The sequence below is a fragment of the Rutilus rutilus genome (assembly GCF_951802725.1).
Source record: "Rutilus rutilus genome assembly, chromosome: 1".
In the NCBI taxonomy this organism is placed as follows: domain Eukaryota; kingdom Metazoa; phylum Chordata; class Actinopteri; order Cypriniformes; family Leuciscidae; genus Rutilus; species Rutilus rutilus.
The window spans coordinates 28,802,722-28,823,378 of record NC_140209.1 but is presented as its reverse complement, the minus strand read 5'-3'; the positions used below and the strand labels follow the sequence as shown (position 1 = coordinate 28,823,378).

General features: G+C 35.4%; 2 protein-coding genes across 4 annotated transcripts; both read left to right on the top strand.

Annotated features, from left to right (window-relative positions):
- The first annotated feature begins 8,463 nt into the window (after positions 1 to 8,463).
- On the top strand, positions 8,464 to 9,997 carry LOC311286942 (ecto-ADP-ribosyltransferase 5-like). The gene is made up of 3 exons (XM_084403414.1): positions 8,464 to 8,823; positions 8,897 to 8,984; positions 9,061 to 9,997. Exons 2-3 carry the CDS (start codon positions 8,934 to 8,936, stop codon positions 9,799 to 9,801), a joined length of 792 nt encoding a protein of 263 aa, XP_084259540.1. The 5' UTR covers positions 8,464 to 8,823; positions 8,897 to 8,933; the 3' UTR covers positions 9,802 to 9,997.
- A 935-nt stretch (positions 9,998 to 10,932) lies between these two features.
- Positions 10,933 to 19,194, top strand: LOC311280485 (ecto-ADP-ribosyltransferase 4-like). 3 transcript variants are annotated; one of them, XM_084392657.1, is made up of 3 exons: positions 10,933 to 10,957; positions 18,113 to 18,200; positions 18,277 to 19,194. In XM_084392657.1, exons 2-3 carry the CDS (start codon positions 18,150 to 18,152, stop codon positions 19,033 to 19,035), a joined length of 810 nt encoding a protein of 269 aa, XP_084248783.1. In that variant the 5' UTR covers positions 10,933 to 10,957; positions 18,113 to 18,149; the 3' UTR covers positions 19,036 to 19,194. The 3 variants fall into 3 exon arrangements, with proteins under 3 accessions (XP_084248783.1, XP_084248784.1, XP_084248785.1); XM_084392658.1 differs by lacking the exon at positions 10,933 to 10,957 and adding an exon at positions 17,800 to 17,881; XM_084392659.1 differs by lacking the exon at positions 10,933 to 10,957 and having other exon boundaries at positions 18,173 to 18,200; positions 18,285 to 19,194.
- The last annotated feature ends 1,463 nt before the right edge of the window (positions 19,195 to 20,657 follow it).

Genomic DNA, 20,657 nt, shown 5'->3' with positions numbered 1-20,657 from the left:
CCCTTTTAGCTAAACATTTCGTATAGCTGTGAATTTTGTGGACTGGAAAAAGAAACAATTTTGCATTTGCATTTACTCAAGAATATTTTGGAAGTATTTAGAAACCTATACTAGCAGAAAACAAAGTGTTTGCTTTTTTTATTTTCAGAATGACATTTTGGAAAGCAAAGAAAATTTTATGGCAGCTAATGTAAAAAAAATGACTGTGTGACTTGTTATTGTGGCATTGAATAAAAAAGTACATACAGGTGGAAAAGAAAAAAATGATATAATTTCCTGTTTCACGGAGTCTGTCACCTTCAGCTCCACCCACTCGTTCCCAGCAGAGGTGGGAAATCCAGGGGCCAATGAGTAAAAGTCCTGCCATATGTTTATTCCACCCATGAACTCAGTCAGCTGATTTCACTAATTAATTCTATCTCCTGTCTGAATTAGCAAATCCAGGTGATTGGAACAAAATACTGAGGAGGACTTTTACTTTCTGAACCTGGACTTTACACCTCTGGTTCCCAGTCACCCGATGTCAATGAGGAATTAAAAAAATTGGTTTGAGAGCCTGACCCCAGATTTGATCAGATGATATTTCAGAACCTGCTCTACAACTGTACCAAATTTCATGACATTTTGCAAAGTGTAACGAGGTTCAGATGTTATGGGAAGAAGGAGGCGGGAACCGGCGAATATTCAAGAATTTTTCCTCACGGTCGACTACCGCCACACATAATAAAACAAAACACAACATAAATTCAGGCCTGTTCCTCTCTCAATCTCCACTGTCGTCGCTCCTCCAGTTATGCTTCCGCTCCTCCGCTCATTATCAATCACGCCACCGGCCTTGCGCCGTCCTCCCACGGCCCTCGACCTCGTCCTGCTCGCCACACATATAATTGCACACGGTTCTGGCTGTCGGTGGCAAAGGGATCAGAAAAAGAATGAGAAAACTAACAGACGCAACATGCCAGCAACTACTTGGCCTCTACTAAGTCAGTTCAGTGCTATAAACTAAACACTTATTGTAAAAGAGATTTGCTTAAATTCAGCTTTTATAAAATAAAAAAATGAGAATAAATTAATATAATACTTTATGCTTTATGCATTTTAGTCTGGAACTAGCTTAAGCTAGCTTGTCTATGAAACCGGGGGAAAGATTATTAGGTCGATCACAGGGGATTTAGCATATTCGAGGTTCATTGGTATCAAACGTTTAAAAACCTGTGCTCTAAGAGGTTGAGTGGTGAAACAGACTTACAGACAATAGAAATAGCAGACAAAAGGCATATGTTCAGAACATCCTTATCGAAATTCAAATGTGTTACGATGAAGCAAACATTAATTCTCAGGTATTTGCTGTGAGGAATCTATATATAGCTGAGGTGTGATGATGATGCAGCCAGCTCATGTTTGGCTGTAGGAAAGTGTTCAGCTCATCTGAAAGTGCAACACCTCTGAAGGCCTGGAGTGTTTGTGGTTTCACACACACAAGCACAAATTCTTCCAGTCAGTGTCAATTAAAGTTTGAGTAACAAGACTAGACCAAGTACATTTAAAAAAAGTATATTGTAGCCTGTATTGATGTATAGCATGCTAAAAAACTGAAACAGAATGTTAATGTATGAGATGAAAGTATAAACCTGTGGCTTACCATGATGGTAGTTGATCAAACTCAGGGCTATGGTATTAGTTTGAGTTGACAAAACCAAACCAATCCAATCAGGCTTTGATGTTAGCCATGGAGCGTTAGTTACAATGTTGATGAACACCGCTTAAAGCCAAAACACTTTTATAGGGCCTAAAACCCAGCCCAGATAGCAACATTGTTTCGGCCCAGATCCGACCCACATCTGGCACGTGTGGAGTGATGATCTGGCCCACATGCAGCGTGGAATGACGGCACTTGACTGAACCGCTCCTGTTTGCCAGATCTGGGCCACAAGCAGGCCATAGCAATGCCACATGTCATCAGCCAAGAGCAAATAAATAAACCAGAACTGGACCTTATCTGAGCCACAAAGTCTGTGTATATTAAATATGGAGTCATCTCAGCCTTGATAAGCCAACAAGCAGAATCACTGAAGGAAAGAAGAGAACAGAAAAAGAGACGCAGACTAACTTTTGTTGGTTGCAGTACGTAACCTCACCACAATACCACTAAAACTTAAAACACCTTTAAAATACACTGTAGAAAAAAAAAAAACAAAGAAGAAAAAAAAATGAAAGCCATAGCAGCACATGGTGCCCAACAATTATCATTAATGAATTAACGGCTAAAGATAGTTAAAATATAATTATTATTATGCGTGCAGACAGTAAGTGAGCTGCATGACTTTTAGCCGTACTTCATTTTTTTCCTCAAATTAAAGTACTTTATTGTCATCATTGTATCAGGTGAAGATACAGGAGGGATGCATGAGGCACATTCACTGGCTTTATTTACCTTGATAATACAATTAACAAACGGACAGGGAAAACACAATCCAGGACATGCTCAGGAATATTTTCAATCATAATAGTTGATATATCAACTTCTGCCCTTATTTGAAGGAAAGAAGAACAAATCTTCTCATCTTCTTCCCGCTGTCTTCGTTCATCTCATCTGATAATGCGACCCTTGTGAAGAAGACCTGTGGTTTCATGCAGGACAAACTCTGAGTTTCTCTCTGCTTAAGATGAGTCATACAGCCCACATGTAGCCCCCATCAGTTTTGTTTTTTGTTTTTTTGATCATTTTTAATGCCAACTGCATTAGTTTGTATTTTATTAGTCAATACTATTTCACCCCAATTTCCTTTATTAAATCAATTTTACACTAGGTACACATAGTTCCACTCAGGTTCTTAAAGACAGAAATGTCCCCATTGAAACCCAGTTTTAATCCCAGGAACATTTGACTACAAAATAATGCAATCATCTTTTAAAAAGCTTTCATTCTTTCATTAAATGTTTTACTATTTTTTACTAGATGGTGCCAATTTCTCAGGTTAGGCCTATAAAGCAAACACTTGCTTTATTCTGCTTCTGCATAGTAAATTGAGTAGGCTAATTTACATGGGTAAATTGGATAGATTATGCAGCTATAATTGTATGGGTGTGTTGGTATGGATGTCAGAGTGTGGTTTGTATGTGTGTAATAATAAAAAGAATTGTGTGTTTGTGTGTGTGATATTTGAGAGCGAACAACTACTGCAAATCTGTGTGAACCAGTGGAGCTTTGCTGGCATCTAATGGGGAAAATCTGGTATTGCGCCCAAACAATTTTTTTTTCTTTTTTTTTTCTAGGAGCTTTAGAGGTCAACACGTTTCATAATATATATATTTTATGTAAAATAATAGTCAGAAGTTATTTTCATAACTTAAACCTCTATAACTTTTTTTTTTATTATTATTATTATATATATATATATATATATATATATATATATATATATATATATATATATATATATAATATCTTCAAAAATATTCTATCCAGGGTCTTCTTTAAAATGAGACCAGACTTAAGTCTGTACTCACAAGCTTCAAACTTTCATGGCAGTTTTTGACAGACATTTTTGTCCTCTATAAGGCCCTCAGAGTAACTGTTTTAAATTGGGTTTATTGAGGAAAGCTTTTCCACACAATTAAAGTTCATATAAGAAGACTAGAATTTAAACAAATGGACATTTTTGTTAAACTAATTGAATTAATCAAATTTTCCAATTATGGAAAGTGGGGCTCGGGCACGAGACATGAAGGCATCTGATTGGTTCTTTACATTCGCACCGAATGGCAGTGATTGGTCAGAGTTTTTACTGTCCTGCAGCTGCTACAGAGGTCTGATTTTTTTCATTCCTTTTTCTAAACACATAATGTATTGACTACTATCAGGATGGAAGGACCATTTCACCCAGTATAAAAAAAAGTGTTTCTGAACAGGATTACCTACCCTACCTTTAACTTTAACACTCTTGAGTCTGGAGCCAAATAAACTCAACTTGCGCACAAAAAGTATTCTCGTCGCTTGATATACTTAAGATTGAGCCACTGGAGTCACTTGGACTATATTATCGATCTCTTTAATAACTTTTCTGGGCCAGCAAGTTTCGGTCACATAGATGCCTATGGAGGAGTGAGACAGCTCTCAGATTTCATAAAAAATATCTTAATTTGTGTTCCGAAGATGAACGAAGGTCTTACGCGGTTGGAACAACATGAGGGTGAGTAATTACTGACAGAACTTTCATTTTTGGGTGAACTAACCCTTTAAGATTTTCTTTGGCTGCTATAATTGAGTGTTTATAAAACATATTTGTTATGGCACAAAAGACAAGGAAAAGTCTGATCGGGTGCTGATGGTGAAGGACTGATGATGACAATCATCATTTAGTGACTTGATTCACTGATTTCATTCAGAGTCTGATCTCTGATTAAAAGGGCAACATATTAGTTTCACATTCAAAACTGTGATTCTACAGCATAAGAGCTAGCCATGTTGTGACCATCAGATAATATGAAGGATTTTACAAATAATTGTGCACAAAAAGTTTCACAGAAAAGGTATTGCGTAACTAAGACTCACACAGACATTAAGAATCAGCATATGATTCTCAACAATGGTGACCATTAAAAAATTATTCATGCTGCAATGCATGCTGGGTACTAGCATAATACAAAACCTATCCATGTTTTGCCATGCAATTATGAAATTATGCCATGCATTGCGGCATAAATAAATTGTTTAATTTAAATTTTAAAATTTTAATGGTCACCATTGTTGAGATTCATATGCTGATTCTTGATTACTGTGTAAGTCAGCATGATACCATATAGGTTTTTAAAATCTGATTGTCACAACAATGGGCCTTACAGCAGAATCAGTTCTATTATAATGAATAATACGAGTAATACATCACCTGTCTAATCAGAGATTAGGCTCTGGAAAAGATCAGAGAATCAAGTCACTAAATGACAATTTGTATTATCTAAACACAACCACATGCTCATATTTTCTCTTGGCGTATGTGCCATAACAAATGTGTTTTATAAACACTCAGTTACAGCAGCCAGAGGAAAAACTGGTGTTATAAAGTCAAGGGTCAAGAGCCCAACTAAAGCAAACACTGATCACTATCATGGTGTCTTTAAATGAAACTCAATAAATCATTATTATCTAACCCTCTGTTCATTCTCAATAACAACTTCTGTAGACGCATGACAAAAGTCAAACTGTTTAGTAATAAGTGAAGCTGGTAATGCTGTTTGTGTAGTGGTTTAATCCTCCTCTGCTGAGATCTTTAGAGATTTAAGCGTCTTTTATCTTGAGTTGATTTCATCTAAGGCTGTGGTTGGAAGTCAGTTGTAGTTCTTTTGTTTCTCTTTCCTTCATTGATTCTGCTCGTTAACAGCAGGTGTTAATCACTAATGCTCAATCATCACTTAATTAATCACTTAATTTATTGACTGCAATGTATATCTACTTTTAGTAAACTCAACTAAAATAAGTTCAGAGTACTCATAACTATTGTTTTTATAAACTTAATTGAATTGAGGCAATCGGTTTCCTCAAATGTAATAAGTTAGCTTAACTTGTTGGGTTTTACAGTGAGGATAGTTCAAATAGTATTGTTTGCTATTATATATATAGTAATAGTATTCAGTGAATATGAATATGAATATATGAATAACATTCTGATGAATATGAATAGTAGTTCAAATAGTATTGCCGGCGCCGGTGTGACCTTTCAACGTGATGACGTAGTTCCCTGTCCGTTTGTTGATCAGCTCAATCCGAACTATTGAAGGTAAAAAGTCTATAAATTTTTTTTTAATGACCTATCGTTTCACTAGATAACAACCTCTTCTTCAGCTGTGCTCGCGTACAGCCCGTTTAAACACTTTAAAGACTGTTGAAACTGCATTGATTTGGACTTAAAAACAGTGGTAACCAATGAAGTCCATTGTTAGATGAAAAATCCAGAAATGTTTTCCTCAAAAAACATAATTTATCTCCCACTGAGGAAAGAAAGACATGGATATCTTGGATGGCATTGGGGTGAGTAAATTATTAGGAAATTTTCATTTTGAGGTGAACTAATCCTTTAAACTGCCTAAATACTGTGTACAACCCTGAATTTGTTAGCATCAAAATCAAATTGACAAAATTCATAATTTGTCAAAAAGCAGGTTGTAAACTGAGCCTAAATAACCATTTATCATGTTACTTCTGCAGTTTCAACTGTATATAATTTAGTTGTCCTTTGGTTACAGCACCACCCACTGGTCAAAGTGTATGCATCATATTTAGCGAAACACTGTTAGAACATAATTTTGTTTTGCAGTCAGAACTGCTCAACGTACAACTGATATGGAGTAAAACACTTAGATGTGTAAAGGTTTTTTTTTTTTTTTTTTTTTTTTACTTAGTGTCCAGTTTGTCCAGTGAGAAACCATAGACCTTCACAAGTTCTCCATTATGATGAGCTCAACAGTTCAGTTCACATCAATATCATACTTCAGTTGTTATACCTCAGAAAACACACACACACACACACAAGTACACACACACACACACACACACACACACACACACATAGTACTAGTGATACAAAAAAGACAATATATTTGGGAGGTAAAGTACAAGGTGAAGCTTATTGTGCAATACTACGCACATTGCTACTCTCTCTGTTTTTTTTTTTTTTTTTGTTACATCAGATCCCCTTCCTGACACACATTTACACTCTATGACAATTTGTCATATCCAATGCACCCAACCTGAATGTCTTTGTACTGTGGGGGAAACTCACGCTGACACGGGGAGAACCTGCAAACTCCACACAGAAAGGGTGGAGCCAGGACTTGAACCGGGACCGTCTTGCTGTGAGTCGACAGTGCTATACCCACTGAGTCACCGTGCCGCCCCTCTAGCACATTGCTACTGGAGTCATTTATGTAGTATTTGTGAGACGCTGTTTCTAGTTGTCTTTCAGCATCTGTTCTTCTCTAGATCTAGAGCATCTGAGGGATTTCACTGAATCAAGTTAACAGAGTTTGTTTAACTGTAACTTTCACAGAGTCAGAACTGTTGACTCAATTCTTTCTGACCGCTGGTTTATACTTTCATCTCATACATTTTTTTTTATACTTGTCTCGTTACACAAACTTTCATTGTTGACTGATAGACTGTATTGATAGACAGGAAGAATTTGTGCTTGTGTGTGTGAAACCACAAATACACCAGGGCTTCAGAGGTGTTGCACTTTTAGATGAGCTGAACACTTTCCTACAGCTAAACATGAACTGGAAGCATCAACATCACACTACAGCTATATTGGCCTATATTCCTCACAGCAAGCTAAATATCTGATAATGAATATTTTCTCCATCGTAACACATTTCAATTTCGATAAGGATGTTTTGAACATGTGCCTTTTGTCTTTTTCACTGCTCAACATCTTAGAGCACAGGTTTATAAACGTTTGATGCCAATGAACCTCGAATATGCTAAATCCCCCTGTGGTCGACTTAATAATCTGTTTGTTTGAGCTGTTTTATCTGAAAGCAACTTGCACTGGCATACATGTCAGTGCCATTGTTTTGTCTCAAGATGCACACTATTTATTATTTTTCGAAGGCACGTTTATAAAAGCAACTTAAATATCCTAATTGAACTAAAGCCTAATCCTGGCTTAATCTAAGCGCTGTCTGTGAAAACTGGCCTGAATTATAGATCTTAAAGGGATAGTTTACCCAAAAAAAGAAAATTCTGTCAATAATTACTCACCCTCATGTCGATCCAAACCTGATAAGACCTTCATTCATCTTCAACACAAATGAAGATCTTTTTGACCCTCCATTTACAGCTATACAACTAACACATTGAGGCTTTAAAAAGTTCATAAAGAGATCGTAAATATAATCAATATGAATTGAGCGCTTTAGTCCAAATTTTCTGAAGAGACACGATTGCTTTATACAATAAACATCTAGGTTACTAATGTAACCCCTGTTCCCTGAAGGAGAAAAACCCCACAAAAGTTTGGTTGTCACACTATCAAAACCTACTGGAGGTGTCGTGTCTTTTCTTCTCAGCATGCAATTATGACGACTGACAACTTGAATTAAAATAAAACTAACTGTTTGCTGAGGTTTTGAGCATTAAACAGGGATTCAATTGTTTCTGCAGCGCACATATTGAATCACATTCTTAGTTCTCTGCCATGTTCCTCACAGCTCTTACTCTCTCCTAAGCATTATGGGAAGTGCATTTTCAAGGCAGTTTTCCCTGTTTCTGTTATTATTCAGCACTATTATGAACATTCAAAACTATTATTATTCTAAATGATTCACAACAGGGGTGCATGTCATGTGTTTGTCTCTGTAATTGCTGCAAGCATCTGTACTTACTCCTCAGATCTTAATTTCTACATCAGTAGATGTATCTTAAAAAAACAAAAAAAAAACAAAAAAAAAACATTATTTAGTGTTGAGCTTAATATGTATGAACTGAATGATGCACATTTCCATGATCATAATCTGGTGTCAACCCTGCTTTCTGCTGGCACTGACATGACAGGAACGAGTTTGTCCTTTGTAAACCACAAATACACCAGACTTTCACAGGTGTTGCATTATGGAGAGTTAAACTATTCACACGAGCTGTTGCACAGTTGCTATATGTTCCAGTACTCAAGCACAGACATTTTCAGTGATATAAAAAAGCCACCTTCCTCATCTCTTGGTTTGAAGAGTCGTTGTCGTCTGGCTGTGAGGGACTGACTTTTCTGATCTTCTCCTCTCCTCATTGAGCTCCTAAAAAAAGAGAAGAAGAATAAACTACTATTTTCTCAGGTAATTTTAGGGGACATTTTGAGTAATGGATTTAGTGAAACGCTGTTGTCTTTCATCATCTGTTCTTCACTAGATCTACTAGATCATCAGAGGGATTTGACTGAATCAAGATGCTGCTGATCATTGAAGCTCTTCTTCTCATTTTAGCTGCTCTAGGACAGGTAAGCTTGTGTTCTAGTATGAATATTACAGACATGAATACTGATGATGTGATCATTATGATTCCTGTTGCTGCAGGATCACAGAGCTGCTGCTGCTGTTGAAGGACAGATATATCCATTGGATATGGCACTGAATTCAGTTGATGATCAATATGACGGTTGTAGAGAGAACATGGCGAATCTGGTGAAGACAAAATATCTGAAGGAGGAAATGTCTGACTCAGAATCTGAATTTGCAATAGCTTGGAAACATGCTGAAAAGAAATACACGCCACCAGGAGATAACTTGACAAAGAATCACTCAATTGCTATTTATGTGTACACAAACTCCATTTTAAAGCTATATGAGCATTTCAATGGTGCTGTTCGTAATGATAAGAAAAAATACAAAAACAAAACATTCGAAAGGTATTCACTTTACTTTTTGTTAACAGACGCATTACAGATTCTGAAGAAAAAACAAAAAGGATGCTATTCAACTTATCGTGGTACAAATATTGAATTTAATAGGAATGTTCTGAACAAAGAGGTTCGTTTCGGTTCATTTGCTTCTTCCTCTTTTAATCGTAACAGAACAAGGTTTTTTGGAAATAAATCTTGTTTTGTAATCAAAACTTGTAAAGGTGCTGATCTGACAAAATATTCTAAGCTTCGTCATGAGAAAGAGGTGCTGATTCCTCCATATGAGAAGTTTAAAGTCACTGCTGTCAAGACAAGAAGAGATCAGAAAGATCTGTGGTGTGACACTGTGTTCACTTTGAAAAGCACTGGAACAAGAAGTGACCTGAACTGTGCAGTGGCATTTAATAAACCATAGCAAAGTACTATGAATCATACTGAAAGTTCTGAACAAAGTGCTTTAAATTTATAGGAATTAATCATGCACATCAGCTCAAACATTGTTCCCTTTTGGTTTAGTTCATTTATACTTTGTCAGAAAACACAATTAATATAATTTCAACAAAATTAAATAAAGGTATTTTTAAGTGACCCAGTTCAGTGGCCTCAAAGTGATTATATATGTGTCTTGAATTCATTTCTTCATTCATGCTTGCATCTTTTTGCATCACTTTACTGAACATTTACAGCATTGTCAGCAGTAGCTTATTGACTGAATGACTTTCTAAGTGCAATGCAGCTTGCAGCAATAATTTCTATATTTCAATATTATCAATATGCTAAAAAGTTTTTGCTTCTTGTTGAATTTAATTGGTTTAATTGGTTTTTATTTATTATTATTTAAATTTAAGTTAATATTTTTACCTTAGTGATGTTTGTGGTTTTCATTGTGCAGAAGAGTGACGCTTGTGGTTTTGTTGTGTTTGGCTGTGTAACACCATGACGCTTTATGAAATGAGCAATAGCTGCTAAAACCTGTGAAATGACGAGTCTCTTCTTAAGTGTTCATCCCTTTACATTCAGTCTAAAATTATGTTGCTAACTAGCAGAAAATGAAAAATTAACAGCTATTGCATTTCTTTCAACAAAATATAATTTGTTTGAATGGAATTATTCTATTCATTTTATATACATTAAATGGGTGGAAATTTTCCTCAATTTAATTAAGTTCATTGAATAAAATAATAATAATAATAAGCTTGTGAAATATATGCAAGATTATGACTCATCTTAAGCAGAGAGAAACTGAGTTTGTCCTGCATGAAACCACAGGTCTTCAAAAGTGTTGCATTATCAGATGAGCCTGATGCTTCAAGATTATTTTATCTCTATAGTGCATGAAACCACAGGCCACAAGTGACAATCAGGTGATCTAAACCGTTTATATGGCCAAGATGCATCACAAACACACACATTATCAGCAAAATAAAAAGGCACCTTCCTCATCTGTTGAGTCGTTGTCGTCTGACTGTCAATGACTTTTCAGATCTTCTCTCGTCGTTGCTTCTGAAAAACAATGAAAAGAAACAGACACAGACACAGAACCTGACAAAAAGAGACAACAGTATTTTCAGGTGAGTTTAGGGTTAAAGTACAGGGTCAATACCCACATGGCAATTTTTTTCTGGCCCAGCTCCGCCCCTTTTTTTTGTGTCTCTGATACAAGTTTGTCATAACAAAAAAAATGCAAGAGAAACTCTGCTCAGATGATTATGTTCACTCTTTTGCACTTATCATCATCATCATGTAGTAGTCTGATTAAATGTTCCTAGAGTCTAATCTCTGATTAATTTGTTTAATTAAATTGTTAATTTCTCATGCCAGTACTGAGGAAAAGGATTCATATCTTTGTATAAAAGTTTGAATTTGGATCTGTTCCTGGTATAACTTGAGAGAGATAGGTCTGAGAATTAAATATTGATCTTTTACTGAATTCAACAGTAAGCAGTTCAATCATGCGCATCACATGTGGATCCACATGCACAAACAGCAGCTTCTTTGCTGCTTTTCAAGCGAAGTTTAACTGCACTAGGGTATTTACATGACTACAACATTTTGGGGGCCTGAAAACGCAAGACTTTGAAAATGGGTTTCAAAGTGCAAGGTTTTGAAAACTTTGCATTTACCATCTCCTTATAAACCACAAAAACGTGAATTTATGAAAACGGCATGCGTATTAAGTGTTTGCGTAGTGTTTCTTTACAAAGTGACATCGCCAGCTACTGGACCTAGCAAGCATAATACAACCTTTTTAGTCATTATCGCGAATCCGTGTGAACAGGGTTTGTTTCGACAATGTTGTTGTCTGTTTTTAGTACATTGTTTTTGTGTAAACATACCCTTAGATTTCCCCCATTAGAATGTCATAAATATTCACATACAACTTTCAAATCTCACTCTACAACAGTTCCTCACTAAAAGCATCACATCCCGAAGATTTTATACAGTGCATAAATAAACTGTTGTTTGCTGTGATCATGATGTGCCATCATTGCCACACATGACCCAGCTCAAGCTGACAGGAGGCCAGCAGTGCCAGCTTGAGGACACATTCAGGCCAAGATCACTTATGTATAACACATCAGTGAACATCACAGGTTTAAGTGATTATAAAAATTTAAAATAAAATTAAAAATCTGTCCGAAAATACTAGTAATCCACAGACCCTTCACAAGTGTTGCATTATCAGATGAGATGAACAAAGACAGCTGGAAGACGATGAGAAGATTTGTTCTCTCAAAAGGGCAAGAAACTGAGCGATAACAGAGGAAGAGATGTTATCTGCGAGAATTTTGCATGCATCACCAGTTTAAGACCATCCCATTTTTTCATAGTTGAATCATTTGAATATATGGAGTGATTATGTTTATGTAGGCTATGACCATTTTCAATAGGATAAATAACAAATGACCTAGGCTACTATACTGCTTCACCAAATATTTTGCATCTGGCTGTCCCAGAAGAAAGATGACCAATCGTTGCGATTTTCTGTGGTCGTGGTTCCACCTAGTAGTTCTACTTCGTCTATTGGTCTATTTTCCCCAAGCAATGACTGCGTCCATATTCTCCTCTTTCACTTCCTCTTTTTTTCAGCGCACATAAAAAACATTCATCTGGCTCTAAGATGCATCTACTGATTTACAAATTATTTAGTTTTGCCCTAAATATGAATGACCTGAATGATGCACATTTCCTTGATCATGTTAACTTTGTTTTATGCTGGTACTGACATGACGAGATTGTCCTTTGTGAAACCACACATTTCTTAATTTATACTTGCATTTACTTGCATCTTTCAGATTACTGAACATTTGTAGTGCTTTCTGTCTAGCTGTCTGCAATATCATACTGACTGAATGAGTGCAATGCAGCAATATTTTCCATATATGCTAGTGTTTTTGCTTCTTGTTGAATTTAATTTATTTCAATGAACTTTGGAAATGAAAATTTGTATATATTTTTGTTGATATATATATATATATTTTATCTTAGTGATGTTGGAGTGTTTGTGGTTTTCATTGTGCAGAAGAGTGACGCTTGTGGTTTTGTTGTGTTTGGCTTTACTAACACCATGACGCTTTATGAAATGAGCAATAGCTGCTAAAACCTGTGAATTGACGAGTCTCTTCTTAAGTGTTCATCCCTTTACATTCAGTCAAAAATTATGTTGAAAATTAAAAAGATTTTAAGTAAATAACTGAAAAATGTATTTTCTTTCAAAAAATATTAGGCTATTTGTTTGATTTGACTCAATCTATTCTTCTTATATACTTAAAAAGGGTGGGAAGTTTTCCTCTATTTAATTAAGTTCACTAAATAATTTTTTTAAATCAGCTTGTGAAATATATGCAAGATTATGACTCATCTTAAGCAGAGAGAAACTCAGAGTTTGTCCTGCATGAAACCACAGGTCTTCAAAAGTGTTGCATTATCAGATGAGCCTGTTGCTTCATCATTATTTTATCTCTATAATGATCTCACAGTGACTCAAATATATTTCTGAATGTGAAAAAGGTACTTTGTTGTCCCACCACAACTCTAAAGTAAGTTTTTGGAAATGTTCCTTGTGACTAATAAAATATTTCTTGAAGCCTTCCTGAAAAGTGCTGATTCCATGAGAGATATTTATTATTAAAATAAATCAGAGAAATAAGACAGGGCCAAACTGTGAATTATCATTAATTGATATCATTCATCATTCTAGTTGCTTTAACTTAACTATAACATTTAATAGATTGATTAATTCTGAATGAAAATCAGTCTTTACAAGTTTTAACTGTTTAGTAATATTAGTAATAACCCGGTCGCGCACGTCCATGTAAACACCGGCAAAAACCCGGATATGACCCCTGGGGTACGCCTTTTCTAACCCGAATATTTGGTCATGTAAACGCGTATCGGCATATCCCCATCAAAAGGAACATTGAATCACAGCAAGAATAAAAAAGCTGTCTATGAAAGAGGACAACTAAAATAAAAAGTATTGCTATATCAGTGCAAGTAAAAGTTGTAAAGTTAGTTTATACATTTGATAAAGGTAGAGAAAATGTAACATTTAACCTCACATATAGTCATTTTATAGCTTTATCTATTGGTTCTAAAGTATATTTATATGTGTCATTTTTAAGTTTTGAAAAGTTTTGGACAATCTCACACAAATTTCTTCAGTTAAGGCCTGTTCACACCAAGCACGATAACTATAAAGATAACGATAAAGATAACTATATATGCGTCCACACCAACGACCGATAACGGTCTTTTTATTCTAAGCACGCGCGCGCCCGCCCCATTTTAAATGCGCGAGACCTTTAAATTAGAATGGATTCTGATTGCCTGTCAGTGTTTTATCGTTTGACAGCTGGAAAAAAATCGCTCTGAAAGTGATCCCAACGATATCGTTCCTCATATCTTTATCGTTATAGTTGTGGTGTGAACTCTGTTATTCTTTAATATGGAGAACGATTTTTAGAATTATATCTTTATCGTTATCTTTATAGTTATCGTGCTTGGTGTGAACGGGCCTTTACAAATGATTTTTATCACATCAGTGGAGTTCATTACCTTCTTGTCTTATCACTTTTAAGTTCCAAAAGTGAATCAATCAATTCAAATTACAAGGAATGCAATTGTTTTACTGCAGTTCTTTCTCTGTTAAAGCAGAAAAGTTGATCTGCTTTATCAATGCACAAATGTTCTCCATGAACACCTGCAATTGGTGATAAAGCACAAACTTACATGAAAGTCAAGGGTCAAGAGCCCAACTAAAGCAAACACTGATCTCCATGATGGTGACCTAAAATGAAACATTTTCAATAAGACATCAACATCTAAACCTCTGTTAATTCTCAATTAGAACTTCTGTAGACGTCTGACAGAAATAAAGTCAGTCTGGTTAGTAATAAGTGAAGATGGTAATGCTTTGTGGAGTTGTTTAATCAGATCTTGATAGAGTTAATGTCTTTTATCTTCAGTTTACCTAAGGCTGTGTCTGAATAAAGTTGTAGTTTGTGTAGGGCTGGGCGATTTAAATCGCGATATTGTTATGCGCATCTCGTCAGTAAAGCCGGTTCCTTGATTAGTAGTAAATCGCCATCACCTGCTTTCAGATGGAGCGGCATTTGGGGCTGAGGAGATAATTAAGTGATTAATTTAGTGATGATTGAGCATTATTGAAGACACCTGATGTTAACAAGCAGAATCACTGAAGAAGAAAATCACAAATTGTAAGTTACCATTAAGGTGATGGGTGTTTGCTTTAGTTGGTCTCTTGACCATTACATGTTTACTCTAATACTGACTGTTGTTTGTTTGCTGTTATTGATTTATAACAGTTAAATGAACAAAGTAAAATGTTATGTTATAGTGTTGGTTATGTTTTGACATAATCATGCTGTGATCTGAAAAGGAAACTTATTGAGATAGTTTGGTTTAACTTGTTAGCAGCAGTTTAGTGATTCTTCAGCCTATGATTATCAGTATTTTACTTATAATTCAAAATATTTAATAAACATTGTTCTGATTAAAAGACATTAAAAAAAATTCATTTAAAACACAGACATCAATAATCAGCCTGTGAATCTCAACAATGGTGACAATAATAAAGCATGTTGCAGTGGCTGCCACCAATCACAACTCATTAATGGCTCCCATCATGCATTGCGGTATGAATAAATTATGATCTGAATTGTCTATGTAATTTACTTTTCCTAATTGAATATTCTAATCGTCACCATTGTTGAGATGCATAGACTGAATCTTGACATCTGTGTGTGCCTAAAAGAATGATTTTTTTTTTTTAAACAACTTTTAAGAAATCCTTTATAGCCTATTATATCAAAAATTCTGGGCATTTATGCAGATTCATTAACCAACAACATAAATCGAAGTCAGAAAGAAGGATTTTAATGAGTTCAGTGATCAAATTCAAATGATGATTGTCATAATTTAACCAACACCATCAGATCACTTTATTCTTTGTTCAACTGGTGATTATAATTCAGGAACAACAGACAAACAAAATCTAAAGTTAATAATATAAGGGTCAAGAGCCCAACTAAAGCAACCATTGATCGCCATAACGGTAACTTACAATTTGAGATTTTCTCCTTCAGTGATTCTGCTTGTTATCATCAGGTGTCTTCAATAATGTTCAATCATCACTAAATTAATCACTTCATTATATCATTACCTTAAACACTCTTGAGTGTGGACTCATACACTCCCAGGAGTGTTAATTTAACTCTGGAGTTTTTGCTGTGTACAAAGAGCCGTAGTTACCTGACAAGCTGAGCCATATCGCATTAATTATCGCTGGCGATACGTCCGCGATATTAATGCGATATGGCTCAGCTTGTCAGTTAACTACGGCTCTTTGTAGTAAATGCCGCTCCATCTGAAAGCAGGTGATGGTGATTTACTACTAATCAAGGAACCGGCTTTACTGACGAGATGCGCATAACAATCTCACGATATATATCGCCCAGCCCTAAGTTTGTGTTCTTATTACTCTTTCAAAAGATGATTGAAATAATGTTTCAGGAACATCAAACTAACCTTTAAATAACATTCTAGTAACATTAAGGAAACTGGATATTTTTATGTTCTTGGAATGTTAGAAATAAATGTTCCTATAATGTTGAATGTTAAATCAAAATTAAGTTGAAAGAACGTTTGAGGAACATTATACCTTTTAAAACACATTCCTCTGACATCAAGAAAACCGGACATTTTTCACGTTCCCAGAACCAACACTGAATAATTGGAGGACATTCTTATAACAAAAGTCTGTTAGCTGGGTATGGCAAAGAACACCGCTAAAAGCCAAACCACTTTCATGGTGCCGAAAACCCATGGTTGGTGCAAACTAAACTGAAACATATCGGGCTAGCCACCTAAACCGGCTTCATGGTATAGGCCCCTGGTGATATAGTTTGCAGCATCATAATTCACTAATCGTATCTCTGACCAAAAGTGCTCTTTTGTTATTAATAGATTATATTCAACAACAATATTTACTTGCCACAGATCAGACATTCTGAATTTTTAAATACATTATTGTGACAAGCTTCATACAGCAATGCATGTTGAGAAGCACCATAAAACCAGCATACATTAAGCATGTCACCATTGTTGAGATTCATATGCTGATTCTTGATGTATGTGTCTGTCTAAAAAAATAAATAATGCAGTTTGTGGTGAATATAATCTACTAATAAGCACTTTTGGTCAAGGCTAAAATTTGTGAATTATAATTATAATAATTATGCTGAAAACTATATCACCTGATCGTCTTTGTTTGTGGTTTACTTTGCAACAAAGTATGTGTTTTGGTAAACACTGTTACAAAGACCACAAACTCACATGAAAAGTCATTTGTTGTGGGACACCACACCACAACAAATGACTGTCCCTTCAAATAGTGCCCTATTTGAGGGTATAGGGGGCAATTTCGGACACATCCCTTGTGTTTATACTGTGCCAGTTTGTCATCAAATGTTCCAGTCTTGAGTTGCCCAGTCAAACTGCTGCTCATGTTTTCTCCCATGGGGTAGTTTTTTTTTTTTTTTTTTTCATGTTATTATTAATAAAAAGCCCATCTTGAGTCTTCGCCTCATATACCTTTACCTCAACCCACACTCAGGGATAGGTCTAGGATTTGGATTAGGGATGAATGGTATGTTTTCATTAACTATTTCAGGCATCATGTACCATTATTACACATTCTGAAGAGATCAGGTTGAAAAACATCTTCGACAAGTTTAACCAGTGTAAAACCACACATATAGACAAGATCTTCACAAGTGATAATCAGAAGATCTAAATTTAGATGACCTAGATGCATTAGTCACGCTATTAACACACATCATCAACAATATAAATAAGGCACCCTCCTCATCTCTTATTGTCTGAAGCTGATCTTCTCCTCTCATCATTGCTGAACTCCTGAAAAATAACGCAAAGAAAACAGAATCTGACAAAAGAGACAACAGAATTGTCAGGTAAGTTTAGGGTTAAAATAAAATGTCAATATAACACTTCCATAAGTGTAATAATAATCAGATTTAAGTGATTTTGTAAAAAAAAAACTTTGAATATAAACCATATTCTGAACAGTTTTATTGTCCAGATCTGTGTACATATTCCTTCCCATTATATTTCATGTCATATATTTAGTATTTGTGAGACGCTGTTGTGTTTCTGTTTGTCTTTCATCATCTGTTCTTCACTAGATCTACTAGATCATCAGAGGGATTTGACTGAATCAAGATGCTGCTGATCATTGAAGCTCTTCTTCTCATTTTAGCTGCTCTAGGACAGGTAAGCTTGTGTTCTAGTATCAATATTACAGACGTGAATACTGATGATGTGATCATTATGATTCCTGTTGCTGCAGGATCACAGAGCTGCTGCTGTTGAAGGACAGATATCATTGGATATGGCACCGAATTCTGTTGATGATCAATATAAGGGCTGTAGAGATAAAATGGCAAAACTGGTGGAGACAAAACTTCTAAAGAAAGACCTCAATAACTTGAATATTTTTAAAACGGCTTGGGAAAAAGGGGAAAATAAAGTCAAGACCCCAAAGAAAGGTTTAAATAAGGCTCATGAAATTGCCATTTATGTGTACAGTGATGCTCTTGTATATGATGAATTCAATTCTGCCACTCGTCGTGATAAAAACCAGTGGCAACACAAGACATACAAATGGTATTCACTTCACTTTCTGTTAACAGATGCAATACAGATTCTGAACAATTTAAACAAACAAACAAACAAACAAAACAAATGCTATAAAACTTATCGTGGCACTAAAGTTGAATATGATCAGGATGTTCTGAACAAAGAGGTTCGTTTCGGCTCCTTTGCATCCTCCTCTCTTGATCGTAAAGCAACAAAAAAATTTGGAAATGTATCTTGTTTTGAAATCTACACATGTGAAGGCGCTGATATAACAGAATATTCTAAACTTCGTCATGAGAAAGAGGTGCTGATTCCTCCATATGAGAAGTTTAAAGTCACTGCTGTCAAGACAAGAAGAGAGCAGAAAGATCTCTGGTGTGAAACTGTGTTCACTTTGAAAAGCTCTGGAACAAGAAGTGACCTGAACTGTGCTCTGTTCAGGAAAATAACCAAGACCAAAACAAAGTAGTGAGAATCATACTGAAATTACTGAATAAACTGCTTTGAATTTATGATATAATCATGTACATCATCTCCAACATTATTTCCTCTTGGTTTAGTTCAATAATTATTTGTTAGAAAACACAATTTGTTTAATTTCAACAACATGAAATAAAGTTATTTTAAGTGACCCAATCCAGTGGCCTCAGACTGATTTTATATGCATCTAATTTTTTTATTTATATTCATATCTATTTGCATCATATCACTGAACAATTGTAGTGCTTTCTATCTAACAAACTTTCAGCGATAGCATATTGACTGCTAAATTACCTTCTGAGTGCATTGCAGCACTCAGAAATAATTTTTTAATGATTTCTTTATATGTATATGTGTATATATATATACATACATATAAAATGTAACTGTGTGAAATCAACTTTATTTATTTGTTTGTGGTTTTCATTGTGCAGAAGAGTGACTCTTGTGGTTTTGTTGTGTTTGGCTTTACTAAGACCATGACGCTTTATGAAATGAGCAATAGCTGCTAAAACCTGTGAAATGATGAGTCTCTTCTTAAGTGTTCATCCCTTTACATTCAGTCAAAAATTATGTTGCTAGTACGTATAAAATAAAATAATTGAAAACTTTGATTAATTCAATTAACTTAACAAAATGTCCATTTGTTTAAATTCTAGTCTTCTTATATGAACTTTAATTGTGTGGAAAATCCTCAATTGAATAAACCCAATTTAAAACAGTTACTCTGAGGGCCTTATAGAGGACAAAAATGTCTGTGTCAAAAACTGCCATGAAAGTTTGAAGCTCTTAAGTCTGGTCTCATTTTAAAGAAAGACCCTGGATAGAATATTTTTGAAGATATTTTATATTATATATATATGTAACGGAGGCCAGCTAGTAGTTGCTGTGTGAGTAAACCTCACTCCTCTGATCGCAATAGGCGCTCTAGCGACAGACGCTAGGGGCTGCAGTCTTTAGCCTCCTTGTTAGAACGCCTGACTCTCACGTCGGAGACCCGAGTTCGAGACCCGCACGGAGCGGAGTGTGAAGGACCCGGGTGAGAGGGCTTACATATAGGCTATATAAAAGAAAAAAAAAGTTATAGAGCTTTAAGTTATGAAAATAACTTCTGAATATTATTTTACATCAAATATATATTTTATGAAACATGTTGACCTCTAAAGCTCCTAAAAAAAAAAAAAAAAAAAAAAAAATTGTTTGGCCGCAATACCAGATTTTCCCCATTAGATGCCAGCAAAGCTCCACTGGTTCACACAGATCTGCAGTAGTTGTTCGCTCTCAAATATTCAACCCTGTATCATTTTATTCATTTACATTTATTCATTCATTTAGCTGACGCTTTTATCCAAAGCGACTTACAATTGCTATATATGTCAGAGGTCGCACGCCTCTGGAGCAACTAGGGGTTAAGTGTCTTGCTCAGGGACACATTGGTGTCTCACAGTGGATTCGAACCCGGGTCTCTCACACCAAAGGCATGTGTCTTATCCATTGCGCCACACCACCCCCTATTATCACATTTTGCAAATCGCAATTACGTTACATGCCAACATATAAGCAGTGCTATTACGTTGGTCCTTAACCTAATATAAGCAGTGCTATTACGTT